At 39.0% G+C, this 17,229-nt stretch overlaps 1 protein-coding gene across 1 annotated transcript in view; it reads right to left on the bottom strand.

Annotated features, from left to right (window-relative positions):
• Positions 1-305: 305 nt before the first annotated feature.
• LOC121513694 (eukaryotic translation initiation factor 3 subunit H) overlaps positions 306-17,229 on the bottom strand; it is a 126,616-nt gene continuing 109,692 nt past the window's right edge. Inside the window, exons 6-8 of the mRNA XM_041793613.1 lie at positions 11,870-11,990; positions 1,069-1,201; positions 306-626 (exon numbers count right to left, since the gene is read on the bottom strand). Coding sequence (XP_041649547.1) covers positions 532-626; positions 1,069-1,201; positions 11,870-11,990 — 349 coding nt within the window. The 3' untranslated portion in view covers positions 306-531. The remainder of the gene's footprint in view (positions 627-1,068; positions 1,202-11,869; positions 11,991-17,229) is intronic.

The following is a 17,229-nucleotide window of genomic DNA, read 5'->3' as shown; positions in this document are numbered from 1 at the left end:
TTTACTTTCACATATACTTTTGTCGCAGGTCTATCAATGCTCCCACTGTGCAAACTGAGTCTTTAAGCAAATCTGCAAACTGTTTCCACCTGCTTGATGTTTGAAGAACAACATGAAAAGTATGACACTATAAAAGATCATTTAATACCATTGTGCTGTATAATTCTTTTCTATCACGCCTCATTTTCAGCAGGAGTGAGCACAAAATTAAATATTCTTGTTCAAGGCTGCAATAAAATATGCTGCAATTATCATGAGAAGCAGAATCAGTTCAACTGTTACAACAAACACAGAGGCAGAGATGATTTAGAGATGCAAGAATTTTATTTCAATCAATATCAAGGGATCTTAAAAGATAATTCTGTATCCAAGATGTAGTCAGAATTAAAAACAATGAATAATTCCTAGAAAAAAAAGAAGTTGGCGGTGTTTCTCTAGTTGTTGCATCTCTGTCACCTTTATTCCTCTTCTCCATCTTCTATGCACCTTCATTCCCTCTCTTGCTGATGGTTTTGCATGTCTTTTTTTCTTTTAGTTGTGTTCTTGGAGAGCCTCCGCCATGAACAGCTTCCCAAGGTTCTGCGATGTGAATTCCTTCACGTTCTGGCAGTAGGTGTTAATTTGCCCTGTTGGAGGGGAAGCAACATGCATTCACACGCCCCCACACAGAAAACACACCCACAGAAATGTGCATACATACATTCATACGTACATATGTACACAGAAAAGTACACAAACAAGCGGGGGCAGCAGAGGGAGGGGGGAGAACAACAGCAGAGCAAAACACGAAATTAGTGAGGAAGCAGAGTAAACGGAAGGATCTGAATGCTGTCAGATGTGGAGAGCTGAACAGCGTGAGGTGGCGGGGGAAGCAACGGTCGAGTTGGAGATTGAGTCAATAAACTTTAAATTAATGTAATTTCAAGATAATGTTGGAGATAATTACAAAACAGAACCTGGGCTCCTGTGAGAGGAGCAGAGGCGGCTGATGGAGTTTGAAGCGAGGAGGGAGGGGAAGTCTCTGTGGTGGAGACAAAGAGGGGTGTACGTGTTTCGGTGTTTGCGTACCTGCAATAAGCAGCGTGTCCATGCGTGGTGGGGGCTGGGGGGGCTTGAACATTTTGCTGATGTCCTCCTCAGGCAGCGGAGGCTCTCCTCTGCTCTGCCGTTGGGCGTTCTCCTGTTGGCGCCTCTGAAGGTACTGGAGAGAGAGATATGGAGAGAAAAAGGGGTTGTGTTAGAGAGGGAAAGGAAGAAAAGAAAAACAGGATATGGAAAAGAAGGTTTGGATAAATGAGAATGTGAGGAGAAAATTAAAGGGAGAAACAACAGCCCAGTATTTGTTAATCATTCTGATTGAAACAACTCTGATTGAAGATTTCAGGTCAACTGTTTGCACGAAGCCTGATTTAATAAGCTCTGGTGTTTACATGCGTTGATGCATTTAATTGAAACAGCAACAGTGTGACGTGGAAAAGACATGAAAACACCATGCATTCATCCTCATCAAGGACTTTGTTTCAGCACTGACCTATTTAGACACGTCTCTTTGACTTGTGAGAAATCATCTTTCCTGTCAGTGTAGCTGCAGTTATGTTTAGTTCCCAACTAAACCAGTTAACACAAAGAACATTTTCAACAATGTATGTCTCCAAGCATACAGGCCAAAACAGAGAAAGAACAGCGCCAGAAGGTATTCAGGATGAATCTTTGATCGATTCATTAAAGGCTTCTCTACCAGTCGAAATCAGTCATTTTGAGCCTTTTTATTCTGTGAATAAATGGAGCTTTTTTTGTCCTGTTTGGACTCTCAAACAACAACAATCAGAATTTTGGGCTCCATATTAAGTCAGTTAATAAAAAGGTTTAGTGTGGGAGTAGAAAATGTGAGGATGAAAAGACAAAGTCAGGAATGGGAAAAGGTGGAATAACAAGAAAGGGAGTGATATAGCTACCACAGACGGCACAAACTGACAGCTGATAGTAAAAAAACACAAAGAAAGACAAAGAACAAAGAGAATTGGAATGGCCTGGAAACAGTTACAGGAAGGGAGTGAGATGTAAAGCAACATGGTGATGAAAGAAGAGAAAGAGACAGAGAGCAGAGTTATAAGTGCTGACAGGGATGGAGTGATTTGTGGAGGGCTGACAGTCGGTAAATCAGTAAGGTGCCGGGTCTCTGGAGATCCTAAAAGCCTTGTTAATTTGCCGAGATGGAGAAAAAGACCGACACACAGACTGGTGGGATGGGAGGCTGTAGTAGACTAGGAGAAGAAAAACGATGTGGAAAGAACGAGTGCTTTCAACCAAGCATCCCACTGAGTACCTATGCGGGTGACAAAAAAACCTGCTCAAATGAACAATAAATGAAAATGTAACTATTTGTTCAAATGAATCGATCCTCCTCCAGTTTTCTTTTTCCTTCCGATGTGTCACATCACGACTGTGCCGCATCAAAATGCTAATGTGTGCAAATTTAGGAGACATGGATAATAAGGCAGTTTGCAGTTGTGCTCCACTTCCCGTATATAAATATAGACAAACAGAGCCTAAAATGTCTGAACAAATCCCACTGGAAGTTGGTATCAAAGTATAACAAACACAACTGATCTGATTTAAGTACAAATATAAAACATCCTCCTTTGAGTCAGCATTTAGAAGAGAGAGCAACATTTTCATTGCTCAGGCTCTGTGACGTTTAGCACTGCGAGGGGAAAAGTAATTTTTAAGTGCAACACAAAGTCTGAATTTGATTGAAGACTTGACTCCTGTGGAACTTCGCCTTTACGTTTGAAGACATGTCAGTGGAAAATGATCCAGTCCCATATCAGGAGTTCTTTTACAGACTGCAGGAGGTTTTCTATAGATTTTGTTGCATCTCTTTCCCCCTCAACTTTCATAAACCTTCAAATACCTGCTGCAGGGATGTATCTCCTCAGCATGCTGCTGGAACCAGCCCAACTCATGCTGGGGGTGTTTGTGTTTGGCTATAGTATCAAGGGTAAAAAGTATTGTAAAATTTTCAGTATCTGGACTACAGATGCTCCAAAAAACGCTGCAGGAGGTCATTCCTGCCTGTGGCCATGCAACTCTACAGTTCACCCCTGTGAGGGTCGGACACTCTTGTCTGGCCAAGCACTATTCAGCTGTCAGTAGCTTTGAAAGCTTTTTTCTTACCATTGTTTAAAGAGTATTTCTGATTCTTAAAGGTTTTTAGAGATTTAATAAGTGACTTCCAGAATAGATGCTGCACTTTAGCATGAGTCTCTCAAAGACGAAACAAAGCTTTCCACTACCTGATCTCCCAGGGGGGAACAGGTGAGTGCTGCTGGAGCAAACGTTAAACATGTGAGAACTGCACCCTTAAAAGTCAAGATCTCCATGCACAGGGAGATATCCATTGCTTGAGTCATTTTAGGCCCTTGTACTTTGAAAAATATCAGGGTGGAACTACAGTAAAGCCATGAGCTGCAGAAGAGTCGCCAATAAACCCAACCTCACATAGATCCCTCTTTTGTCTAGGTACTGAAGATGTGTTTTATGATACTGACCAAGTGGATGGATTGACTAACTGTATCTTTTTTTCCTAATTTGCAGAGCAGTGAGTAATTGGGCTGATTATTTTATAATGATCATTTTAATAATCCATTCATTGGTTTCAATCGATGAGTCTGATACGTTTTAAAACATTACCAACCCTTTATTAAAAACAGAACACAAGTGTCATGCAGATGGTGAAATAAGAAATAACACATCATTTAACAAAAAACAAAAAGGAAAACTACATGTTGTTTGGCCGCCTGACCATTTCACCAACAGGGACTGTAATGGCGTTGTATTCAAATACATGCACTTTAATATGGAGGTATGGAGGAGAGACAGCTACACTGGCTGTATAGCAGCTAGAAGTTGAAGCTAAAGAAAGTGAAGCTGATCAACTGTCTGAGTTTGATGTAAACAGCTCTGCACCCCAGAGAGTGATGCAATAATCGACATAAAAAAACTGAAGAATACATTTAATGCCAACACTTCTAATCACAGATTGTTATTGATTAAATTAATTATTTGCTGCAACTCTGTGGAGAAGCATATGTATTCCTTCATCAACCGTTCAAAGCTCTTCATTATAATGAAGAGGACCTTAGGAGTTAATGCCCTAAGTGGTAGTCATTTAGGTTGATAGGACTATTTCTTAATTACTAAATAATGGTGGACTTTTTCAAAGTGCATGTTTCTGACAGGATAATTGGCATTGAGAACAATGGCTTTAGTTGGTCAGCACATAATTAGAGGATCTGCCCACTGAAACTGTCTGGATGTGCTGCTTTCTTTGAGCTCACACATTCCCTCCTAATGCCATCAACAGAAGGTATGCTCTTAGTATCAATTTTGTGCACAGGGGAACATATGGATTTAAGTTTTTTATGTTTCAAAAGTAGTAGTTTATACACCAGTTTAAATTTCCTACTTTCAATGTCACAATAAAGCTCTATTGAATAGAATCTTCTTCCTAATGGATGATTTCTTTTTAAGCGAATTATGTTCATTTCCTCCATATGAGGGCTTGTTGTGGTTGACTGATCTTGATTATAATCCTTGGATCGCCTTTGGATAACCTCACCTTTTATTTAAAAATAATTAATTATGCATATCAGGATGAGGTCAACTTTTCAATGGACAGTTTCACACCAAGTCAGCCATAAAGTCATCAGACCATTAAACCATTAAACGTATCCATCCCTCCCATGCTTTTCCACACGAGAGCCTAGATGGGAATTTTCTACAGGGATGAAGCTGGAACTGATGACCTTTTTCTTGATTTTCCACAGACTCCTTGGCAGCTGTTAATCTTGTTAGGATCCACTGCGACAAATAACCCTTCAGAAACGATTCAACATGCTTTTAATTTGTTTTCTGATTACTAATGAAAAACATTAATAAGGCTTAGAACCAATGACTGGAATAATACTTCTAAATCAGGCAATAATAACGGCATCTTTGGTGATTAACCTGGATTTCTGAGTTCACATGATCTATACATTCATTACATTAAAAAATCTGATCGGATGAGTTTTGTTTGCTTGTGCTGATGTTAAAAACAAAGGTAGAACAAATACTAGAGATACACAAAATTATTAGTATAATGTTGGTATAAGCGGATATTAAAATATCTGCAGATATTTATGCACCTCTGATAAATCGTCTATTAAAATCTGCTATTAGGGATGTGTAGTTCAACTAAATATAAATGTCTTTTAAAGTCACTGGCCCTATTTGAAGAAAATTCAAAGACTGCAAGAGATGGCCCAGTATGCACATCTGCATTTATTAGAATGATAGTGGCACGAGAGGTTGTGCTAGAATTGTTTTCTGGCTGTCCTTTTACAGACAGAATTTTCAACTAATACGACTTCTAACACATATCATTATATCAGTATCAGCCTTACAGATTAAGCATTGATTTGTGCCAAGATTAACTAAAGAAACACTTGACACTTGTACTTGACAGCAGTAAGTTGAATATTTTTTAAATTGATTGTTTTCATAAAACTGTTGCATTAAATGAATCATTTCTTAAATTAAGAGAAGCAAAAATTGTTTCTTTTGCTCTTGTATCACTCAACATCACTGTTTTCATCTCCCTTCCCACGTTATCTTATGGTGGTTAGCAAACAGAGGTCTGATGCGCTACAGCCACCATCTGGCAGTAGCATCGCATTAAAACCAGCGCTGCTGAAAATAATGGAAAAAAGATATTGTTTTAAATTAAAATAATAGTTATACAAAATCTTATCTTTTTTTGTTAAGAAATGATGGCTGAATATTTAAAAAACGCATTTCCCATCTGTTGCTTCAGTATTATTCTACCAAGCATCTACTTTTGGTTTCTGGTCTTTTTCTATTAATAATGGTCTCTTGTCAGCCTGTGTTGGCAGGGCATATTGTTTATGCATGATACAATGGTCAAACTAGAAAAGCACTCAGAGAGCGCAGACCTCTGCCATCAGCCCTATAGTACTCCCAATAGTACAGAATCCTTTAAAAACATTCCTGGATCCAGACGGTGATCCGGATCACTCCCAAAATCTAACTTGCCGATTACTCCCTCCCTGGTGGGCTGGAGACACGGTGAGGCAAAGCATTGGTTTCGCTACATGTGAAAGTCATGGCAGAGGGTGAATATTCCTCTATTCCTCACAGCATTGTGAGTATTTTCGCTACAATTTGCTGTCTTTCTCTCTGTTACGCTCCAACTCATCTCCTCGACCGGGCACGCATCTTTCAAACTCTATAAACTCCAAAACTTTGGATAAGTTACTCATGTCCGCCATCTCCTGGTGTAAAGTGGTAACAGTGCAGCCCTATCTCCCAATAGTACAGAATCCTTCAAAAAATCCCTGGCTCCAGATGGTGATCCGGATCACTCCCAAAATCTAATCACTTCTTACTTATGCCATTTCTGACATTTCCTGAAAATTTCATGAAAATCTGTCCATGACTTTTTGAGTTATGTTGCTAACAAACGAACTAACGAACGAACAAACAAACAAACAAACCCACCCAATCACATAACTTCCTTGGCGGAGGTAATTAAAATCAAATCAAATAAATATAAGACAGGCATTAAGTTTGTGGAGTTTAAGGAAAAATCTTGTACACATCCATATTGATATTCGTATCTGCAAAAATTTGCTAAGAAATATCAGCTAGATAAAACTCCATTATCATGCATCCCTAACAAACACCAAAATCTGTGAGATTTGGAGTAAGACTTACATTCTTTGATACAAAGACTAACTCAGCCACAGTTTGTGCCTAGGTTTACACTTTTGCCAAATTCAGAGAGCTCTAAATGATATATGGAGCCCTCTCAGCACGGCTCCTTTTTGCAACTTTCTATGATGATTACCAAGTTTCCATTTGTCTGCGGAGCAGCAGGGTCAATGGAACAAGATTACATGGAGCAAGTACAGCAGATGTCTGAAAGGTGCATTAGAGGTCCACTTTCCTTTGTCTCTGGTTTGTGTTCATTCATTGTGAGGAATTTTATGAAATGAGAAAAAAACAGAGGGTGTCTGCCTCTGTGATACTGTGTATGACATGACTGTGCGTGTGAGCTGGTAAGGCTTTGGGGATGTGATGGGGAGAAGGTCGGGAGGGGAGGATGATGGATCATAATGGTCGGAGCTTGGGTGATTGGCCGGGGGATGTGTGGCTGCGTAGGTGTGTGTTCCTCTATGGCCCAGGTTCTAAATGTGTTGTGTGCATATGGTGGACTACCTGTGGATGCACGCTCGTGTTTGTTAACTGTCTGCCAAATGTGTGTGGACTTGGCGGCGATTTTATCCTCCGTCGGCCCAGGAGATGATGACTCAGTCGGATTATCATTAATATTTCAGACGTTTCCTCGTTTCCACTTGCAGAGGATAATGACAGAATAATGTAGTTGTTTGAACGTAGGTGTAAGTTGGTGCGCGCTCACTCGCCGCACAACACTGAGTCACCTTGAGCCTCCCCGCTTCCATTTTCCTGAGTAATGAGTGTGTGTATGAGTGTGCGCCTGTGTGTTTGCTGGTTGTTTGTGATGCATCTGGCTGAGGTTGTAGTTGCAGATGGTACATGGCTGACTCTTCATCTTTGAGTCTGTACGGTTTGTTCTGGTCTTTTTGGCGCTTCTGGGTGAGTTTGTGCTTGTAGGTGGTATGCGTGTCTAGTCTTCAGCACATGGGACTTGTGTATGACTGGGTACTTGTGCTGCTGCTTAGTACTGCATTTTGAGTTTGTGATGTGTCTAACTGATAGAGAAAAAGGAAGAAAAACAGGAGATTTACTCAACTTATTGAAATTTAACTATTAATTAATGCCATTATTGAGTGTATGATTCAGGTATCCCAAGGTGTCAGTGCTATTAAAATAAGCATGATTCATTCTGCGAGACCTTAAACCTACTGTGCTTCACATAGGTAGAAATTAATAACTTTATTACAGAAGTGACCCCTCTAACAAATAAAAATGAATGACTCTTTGACAGGAAATAGGGAGGGAAGGGTCCATTACTTTGGACACCACTGAGAAAAAGAAATGTGACCAAGGCAGTGATCTGCAAAGAGCTGAGCAGCTTTAGAAGTAATTAGCACGTCAGTAGTGGTAAAGTATTTACAGAGAAAAAAAATTTTTTTTGTTTGTTTAAATTCTGATGAGAATTCTTATTCTGAGCCAAAGCAGACTGTAAAGAAACCTGAACAACACAGCAGCTCCTGAAAAATGACACCACAACATTCAGAGCACCCCCTGCTGACTGGCTGCAGTATATGTCATAAGCTGCACCTCCTCCATGTTAACAGATGGGACAGAATTCAATCAATGAAATGAAATCATACGCCACTGATAGTGAAGGAGCAATTGTGAAAATCAGAGTTGAACCGGACCCCAAAATTGAGGTGGGAACCATACCGTGTCCTGTGTGTGCCAGAACACCCCTAAAGTTTATTATTAGTGAAGACAAAATATATCCTAGTGATCATCTACAACTATGAGTGCAAAATAATGTGCAGGAAAAGTGATAAGGAGCTTTAGTTAATATCAAAATACTAACACTGACATGTCATTGAATTTTCTATTACTGCAAGCGTTGACTTCAGATAGACACAAATCTATTCTGTGTGTCTATTCAGGTTTTTTTTTTTTTTAATGCAATTCTACTGTTGAGTTAAATGTGTGTTTTGATACAAAGAAGGCGTGGGAAACCGATACCATGGCTCACCAATCAGTCTCTAATTCAGTGAATAATTACCTCATTTTAATACAAAAGGAAGATGCTAAGACATGTCATCCATTTTTGAAAAAAATCAATGATCCAAAGTCAAAATCAGAAATATCATGAAAATGAGATACTTGATCTCAAATAACTAGGGCTGTAGTTAATCAAAGAAAATCTTGGTCGACTGCAGTTACACCCAGAATCAGCTTTATTCATGACAGGTTCCTCAATGCACCCTTCTGGTAGTCTGAATGATCCTAATAATTAACATAAGCCTTATGAAGCATTATTTATTTAAAGGGATGCACGATAATTATCGGTACCGATAAATTATCGGCCGATATTGCATATATTTTAATATTTTTATCATTCCGATAATAAAAATTAACAGATAAAATCCATCGATAATAAAGGCGTTTGTTTTCATTCTCACGAGACTACACATTCCGAAACAGTAGGTGGTGCTGCAGTATGAGACCCGCTGTTAAGCACCAGAGAAGAAGAGGAAGCAGCCTCAGTGCTAAGAGGCTTATAGAGGTTAACAACAAGGCGGTACTGGCGGAGTTATTCAGTATTTATGGGTAGAATAACACTACAGTGTTCACAAAATTTGCCCCGCAAATATCCCAAAGAGTGGAAACCAGTCCTCGACAGATCTTATAAGTCACTTAAAATTCATCATTGTAACAGCGTTTAAACGAAGCCGCAGTAGTGACTAGCCTAAGTCTCGGGCATTAGGACCAAGTCAAAGGCTAGTTTCAGGCAGAGTGCTGATTCAGCAGGCATTGGAAACTGCAAAAAGTTCGCCAGAGCCAAAAGGCGCAACGTTATAACAACAAAATCAGTCTGACAGTCTTCTGATCCACCGCTACTTTGACATATCCCTGCCTGCTCTGTTTGATGTGATTTCATTTAGTCTGATCAACATTAAGAAAGAAGTTTAGCCACAGACCATGGTGTACTCAACATTTTAACCTATTTCTGATATGGCTTATGTCAATGCATAATCTTTATAGAAAACTTTGGCTCTATTTATTTCTGACTTATGCAGCAAAAAACAAACAAAAACCAGACCCCCAAACATCTCCATTTGTTAGCATGACAGCCTGTTGTCATTTGGTTTTATGTCAGATTTGACATAAGTCAGCTGAATTCTTGTTTAGTTTATTGAAATGTCAGATTTGATCAGTTGTCTAGATACTTAAATTAATTTCAAGGGCAAAGGAAAAAAACCTATGTCAGCTTTTTGTGTATGTTGTACTTTGTTTGGTACACAAATGTTTAATTAAAAAAAATAACAGCTGTAAAGTCCAAATTCTTCTTTGTTTTTTTGATGTAAACACCAGTGATTTCAGTTAGAATTAGTTATAAATACCTTTGCTCACTACATATTAACCCCTTCTTATCCCCAGATGTGCATAAACACATCAGATAAACTTCTTTTTTTTTTTTTTAAATCAACAATTGAAAAAAATGATCGGTTCTTACCAGTTACCGGCCATCAGGAGTAGGAAATTATTGGTTCAAAAAATAATCATCGTGCAGCACTATTTATTAATTTTTTCTCATTCTTCTGTGCTAAAACAACAGCTGACTCAGAGGCGATCAGCGATCACCTGCCTTTAACTATGTATTTTCCATGATCATAGCACGATAACTATTTAGCAACAAATATCCTGATCGGCTGGTCGGAACTTAATCACCAGGACACATTGTCTTTTCTCTCCTCTGCTTTCTCTCTCTACCAGATGCTGACACTGATGTGAACATTTAAATCTGATGACGCATTAAACAGGCCACGGGAGATGGGGCTCTCAAGGAGGGCAGAGCCGAGCGCTTAGTACTGCCACTTCAATACAATCATCCTGCATCAATGTGTCCAGTTTAAGATGTTGTTTCCAAGTTAAACAATCAGAATATCACATGTTCTTCATTCCTTTGTGTGTGCCTCTCTGCCTGTATTGCCTAGCGCTGCATTGCTCCTCTCTGCCTCCTGCTGTGTGTCTGTCATTTAGTCAGCCAATCCCTCCGTTGTTTCGTTCTCACATGACAAACAGGAATCCTGGTGCAGTGAGAGCATATCAGCCAACTGTGACCAACCGAATGAAAGATGTCAGCCCTAGAAATAACTCATTCATCACAAGTTTTGATTTCCATTGAAGAAGTCAATTCTGCAGCTTTTAAAGAAATTGTCCCTTCTTACCTGTTGTTTTTTTACCACTCAGTCCATTCACAAAATTACACTCTCTGATGCTAGGACAGTAATAGTGGGCTCTTTGTATTGAATGGGACCCAGCTTTTAGCCCACACAACCCGCTGAGCCACAAAGACTTAAAAAGGAGTTTAGTGTCTCTACAAGTCAAAAAATTGCAAAAAAGCATGACTGCAAAAGTCTTCTGATGCCATGTGAACGACAACCAGGCAAAAGCCAATCATGTTCATTTTACTGCCTGCAGAAAACACAAGCCCCGAGCTAGTTCTGCTTAGGTCCACTGTTAAAGTGAAGAGTGCTTCCTGTGCAGATAAAGGACTGAAATGCCAATCAGTTCTGGCTGTTCAGACGTCACTGGGTCACTGCAACAGTTTCTAGACAGCATGCTCTATTGATGATTTTCTTCTTTGCAGGCAACAAGCTGAAATGAATGATGTGTGTGAGACAGCAGCAATGTATGAGTCTGGGTTTATCTATTTAGCTTTCACAAATAGATGATATTGAATTTATAAATAAATTTATAGCCACTGTCTTTTACTGTTATTACTTTTGATCTGCAGTGTGTGCATGTAGATGTGTGAGCCTAGAGTACCATGGTTGTAGTGTGTATGTATTTCCTTTTTCGCTACCCGGTGGTAAGGCTGCTTGCCTGCTGAGATTATAGCTGCAATTGCCTGTATCCATGGCTGAGAGAAATATACCTGCTGTTTTCATGCTGAGTTTGAGGCTGTAGGTGCATCTGTGTATGAATACCCCAGCGTACGTGTATGCTTGTACATATTTCCTTCCTTATTCATCCTGGCAAGCTGATGTTTCTGCTGCTGCTTACTCATTGTGGTGGTAGATGATGTATGCGTTTCAATTCATGAAAGCACGTGTGTTTCAGTGAGACTTACCTGGTGCTTCTGCTGCTGCTGCTTGCTCAGGTTGCGGCTGTAGGTGTTGTATTTGACAATGTCTTGGCTCATGTCATCCACTCTGTCCATCAGAAGCTGAAGACTCTTCTCCAGGTGGTTGCTGGAGGAAAAATGTCAGTGTGTCAGTCACACATTTTTGTAGTGCCATCAGTAGCTGTGACTTTCAATAATGATTCACACTATGACTAACATGACACCTGTACTTCGACATATTATCTACTTCAACACATTTTTAAAAGAACTGAATATTAGGAAAAAGTGACAGTTCTTCATCTTTTCTCTATGCCATATACACCCCAATATAAGAAAATACAGGAAGATCTTTCACTACACTTAAATACAGGTATCGGACATTTTCATTTTATCGTAATAAAATCATTTTGGACTTTAAGTCTACCATAATATCTGGTATATAAATTGTGCTGGTATATAAGCCATAGTCTGTTTTCGAAAACTCCTAAAGGGGAAAAGATGTAAGCTGTCCTCCTGTGTGAGAATTTAAAATTTGTTCAATGAAGTTACAGCTTACTTCCTGTTTGCTTTAAATGCACGCTTATGGCATGGTTGCACCAACCACTGTCGGTGTGGTTTCTTTCATTACGTATTCTTGCACGTTCTGACCAGTGCCCCCAAAGCAGACGCTTGCAACACACGATGAATGGGGATACATTTTCAAACACATTAGGTCTAATGCAGTGTGTGATGGTGGCAGCTATGCACACTTGCAGTAATGACGTCATGTTTTAGCACTTTTTACTGACACATAAGTCCCTCTGGTGTATAAGCCGCAGCTGACTTTATCAGTAAAAAGCAGCTATCAAAAGTGCATATCATAAAACAGATTTTTTCTTTGTATGGCTTTCACTTTATGAAGAAAAAAAATATGTGCAATATTATTTTTTTAATAATTGAGATAATAAAATGAAAGCTAGTAAGAAACTAGAGATGCATCAATTGTAAAAATCAGGGCCGACACCAGTGTTTTTGAAATAACAATTTAGCCAATGGCTAATACGATACTGTTGTTTTTTTTTCCATTACTTTGTCAGTAAAAAAAACAGGACACAGAGGGCAGAAGTTCAGTTTAAATTAATTATCTTAGGTTACATAACTTCTCCAGTAATAAATCAAAAGCATTCACAGTGGGAGTGAGACCTCCAACTAACACAACAAACCAGAGTGGAATTAAAGTTTTCTAAGCAGTGTTAATTCTGCCGACTGAAACTTTGACTACAAATGTTTGTCGACACTTTCTTTCCATGTGAAAGACTTGACTAAGAACAGAATAGTTACAGATCAATTCTAGCGGATACCAATACTGATATTCAGATATGTACTTCAAACCTAAAACAGTCCTTTTAACACATTTAAATGTATAAGGATGGACAAAGAAACAAATTTGGGTACTTAAAACACACTTTGAAAGACCTCAGCTGGCATAGGTCTGTTGGTCCAGCCTAAATCCTTAACTTATTGGTAAAAATGGTAAAAATTCAGAGTCCATATAAGCTGACTATCACAGACAAAATGTCGCTTTTATATCAGCAGAAATTTTGATATCTGCTGCTATGGATAATTGCCTTTTTAAGCTAATATGCACCAATACCAATATCAGGCCGATATCGTGCATACCTAGTTTTCATCATGTTGACAAAAACTAAGTTAAAATGTAATTACCGTATTTTCCGGACTACAAGTTGCACTTTTTTTCATAGTTTGGCTCTTCCTGCAACTTATAGTCAGGTGCGACTTATATATCAAAATATTTATAATTAACATGTTTTTAAATGTTAATTCATACTGACTGACATGAACCAAGGAGTAAACATTACCATCTATAGCCACTAGAGGGCGCTCTAGGTTTGTGACAACTATATGCTGCTCCTGTACCACTGAAAAAATTAACTGAAACATGAACTTAAAGAAAACAGAAAGAAAGTTTGGAGTGAGTGAGAAACTTGTGAGGGACTGGAGAAAAGCAGAGGTTACTTTTACTGCAATGAAGAAAACTACGAAAGCTAATCGCAGGCTGAAAACAAGATGGCCAGAGCTGGAGGAACGAGTCCACAGATGGGTGCTTGAACAACGTGCTGCCGGGAGGGGCTTGTCAACGGTGCAGTTACGTCTCCACGCCCTGGTAGTTGCCAAGGAGAGGAATATAAATGACTTTGCAGGTGAGTCTTCTTGGTGTTACCACTTCATGCAATGCAACCGCCTCTCTATCAGAGCACGGACAACGCTGTGTCAGAAACACACAAAATAAGTGCGACTTATAGTCCAGTGCAACTTATATGTTTTTTTCCTCTTTATGACGCATTTTTTGACTGATGCGACTTATACTCCGGAGCGACTTCTAGTCTGGAAAATACAGTAAGTTTCCATCAGCATTCAAAATTCATGCTATTTCTCTAATCTGTCAAAATACAAAGCATCTGTATCTCTTCTGCCTCTCAGCTGTAGAAAACAGGGATCCCAGGTTTGGCAGGGTTCATAGAACACACTATCATGGTTTGGTACCATAATTAGGCAAGAGACTAAACGCTTGGACTAAAAGTTAAGACAAAAATCTGAGGACTTTTTAAGGACTAAAACTATACTAAGATGTTTTTTAGTTTTTGTCAACTAAAACTAGACTAAACCTATAAATGGTAGAAATGATTAAAATGTTACTTAAACTAAAAGGCATTTAATCTAAAGACTAAGACTGAGACTAAAATTAAAAATAGCCGTCAAAACTCACACTGGTTCTCAGTACGGTTGTTTGGTCTGAGTTCACTGGTCAGCTTTCACAGTAGCACAAACAAATTGAACCAACTTGGCAAACGAATTTGAGTTTGTTTCAAGCAAACCAAACTGATTAGGTGTGAAAGCGACATAAGAAGTAAGGCTACACAGAGACATCACTTTAACATCCTTATCGGCCAATGTCTGCCCTCTGGACCAGCACCAGCCATCAGCAGGTGATCTGGGCATGAACAGAAGTCATAGCAGATGTTTATCGGTTGTTTCATGTTTTGCAAACCTAACTACTGATTGAGATTAGAAATGTATTATCATGTAGGCTTTATTTGGAAAAATACAAAATTTTGGTATGTTCAATTGCAAAAGCTCATATTGCAAAAATAAAAAGTTGCAATTTTTTGTGCAGTCCTTCTTTCAACTATTGTTACTCATGACACATAGAGAAGTACATTTTTAAAACCCATTACATACACAGTTAAAATGTCATTCCCCTGGCACAACAACACTCACTAAGACAGGAAACAATTTAAGGGTTAATTTTTGGCCCAAGTACATTTCAAAATGTGGACAGCCTGAGTGAGCTCCAACTACCAGTCACTGAAAACTCTGGCTCAGGTTTCCACCATTTCCATCCTGACCTTTTGTATGCTGCTCACAGCAGGTCTAAAAAAATACACCTGCAAACCACAGCAATTATGTAATTGCGACTGTGGTGCCTACTGTCAGTACATTTTAAAATGTTGTGGTCTGTAGCCATCCCTACCCTGCAGAGCTCATTGGTCTAGGTTATCCCTGACCCATTTATATTCTTCATCAGAAAACATACTTTTACTTCACACATTCAGGGTACTTTTTCATGTGAGCTCAAGAAGGAGCATGTGAAGAATAACCCATCTGCTGTAACAATTTGCAAGATACACAGTCACATGGAGATTTCCTTTTTCTTCCTTTGCAGCCTCTTTCCCTCATGTTTGCTTTAGGTTTGCCTAAAACAAAAAAAGTGTGTTGTATGGATTAAAATGAAATACTTTATCTGCAATTTTTTTTTAATAAAAGTGACAACCCACAAAGAAAGTTGTTGCAAAAACAGCATGCTTTAATGTTCTGTCATCTTAAGAGTTGTTCAGATTCTGATACCAGTAGTGGAAATATGTCCGATACTGCTGAAAATACAGGTACTGGTATCGGCAAATACATGTGTTTACACAATGATCCGACACCGTTTGGTTTAACTTTATATTTTGCTATGCTCAATCTAAGCATTATTTACTGTAAATCAGTTCTTCTTCTGAGAATTGATTTACAGGCTGCGTGGAGGAGGCTGAGTTGGTAAGTGTTTCGGTATGCGTTAAATAACATTTGAACCAAAAAATATAGCCTCTTACTCGTTTTGCCTCTTGAAGTGCCATCTCATTGACACTATCAATACCTTTAAAGGTTTTAGAAGGTTAGTTACCATGCTGGAGCCAAAGTAGGAATAGAGGTGGGCGGTAAACCGGCATCAGTATCACCACCGGAAAAATTTCTGCCACAGAATAGATTTTTGCAACACCGTCATCACCCATTTAAATGCCTACTTTGTGCTGCGATGCACTCGCGAGGCATATCCGCTCCCACAGCTGGCGGAGTGTGTGATGGGCAGCTCAGGCTGAGTCTTGTCATTAGCACATTTAGCTTTAGTATTACATGTAGTCAGGTAACTAACCGAAAGTCACCCACTCTTGTTATAATTTAGCACTGTTAACAGACAACACTTGTGTTCTTTCCACTCAAAGTTTGATGGCTGTACTACAGCAAAGTCAGTGTGCTGTCCCTGTCAGCTTGCATGGGGCTGTAACACAAGCCGGCTGGTTTTGGTCTGTCTGGAACCCAGCACTGCAGCTATTCATCTTACAACGGCTTAAACAACCACTTAAAGGTGTGTTTTAACTTATGAATTTCTTTTTTAAGAAAAAGATTAATCAAAGATCCAGGCTGCAAAGTTAAATGAGGTCAGAGAAGCTGCTTTAAACTAGCTGCATACACTCGCCAGTATGGCAGCCAAAGCTAAGCTAAATCAATGCTAAACACAATACTTCCACCAAACTCTTCACTATAAAAGTCTGTGGCTGTTATTTTTCAGAAATGCTTTTATTCTGAACATTTGCCTCATCAGGAAATGTGCTCAAGTCATTAGCAGCACACACTAGCAGGATAGATGAAATGTGAAACTTGGATCACAGTAAGACTGAAGTAACATAGAGATACTTAAAAATCTTTTTTTTTCTGTGCTCCAGTGCTTAGACATAAATTCAGTATGCATAAAAAGAGGAGAATGGGGTTTATAACACTTGAATTTGGATTTAAAAGCAATGTCTCTTTTTCATTTTGTGATGACATAATATAAATGCGTTACCGTCAAAGGCAAGAAAAATACCATGATATGATATTTAAGCAATATCGCCCAGGCCTAAGTACAAGTATATATTTTTAAGCATAATACACACCTATGGCACCTTTTTGCACATATTGTAATATTCAAAGTGCAATTGTTCAATAAATGCTACGTCACTTTTTTCAAGTCTTTACTTGTTGCTTTGGAATATTTTTGAGACCAC

Source organism: Cheilinus undulatus, linkage group 8 (genome assembly GCF_018320785.1).
Source record: "Cheilinus undulatus linkage group 8, ASM1832078v1, whole genome shotgun sequence".
In the NCBI taxonomy this organism is placed as follows: domain Eukaryota; kingdom Metazoa; phylum Chordata; class Actinopteri; order Labriformes; family Labridae; genus Cheilinus; species Cheilinus undulatus.
The sequence above is the reverse complement of the archived record's forward strand: the minus strand, read 5'-3'. Positions and strand labels throughout refer to the sequence as shown.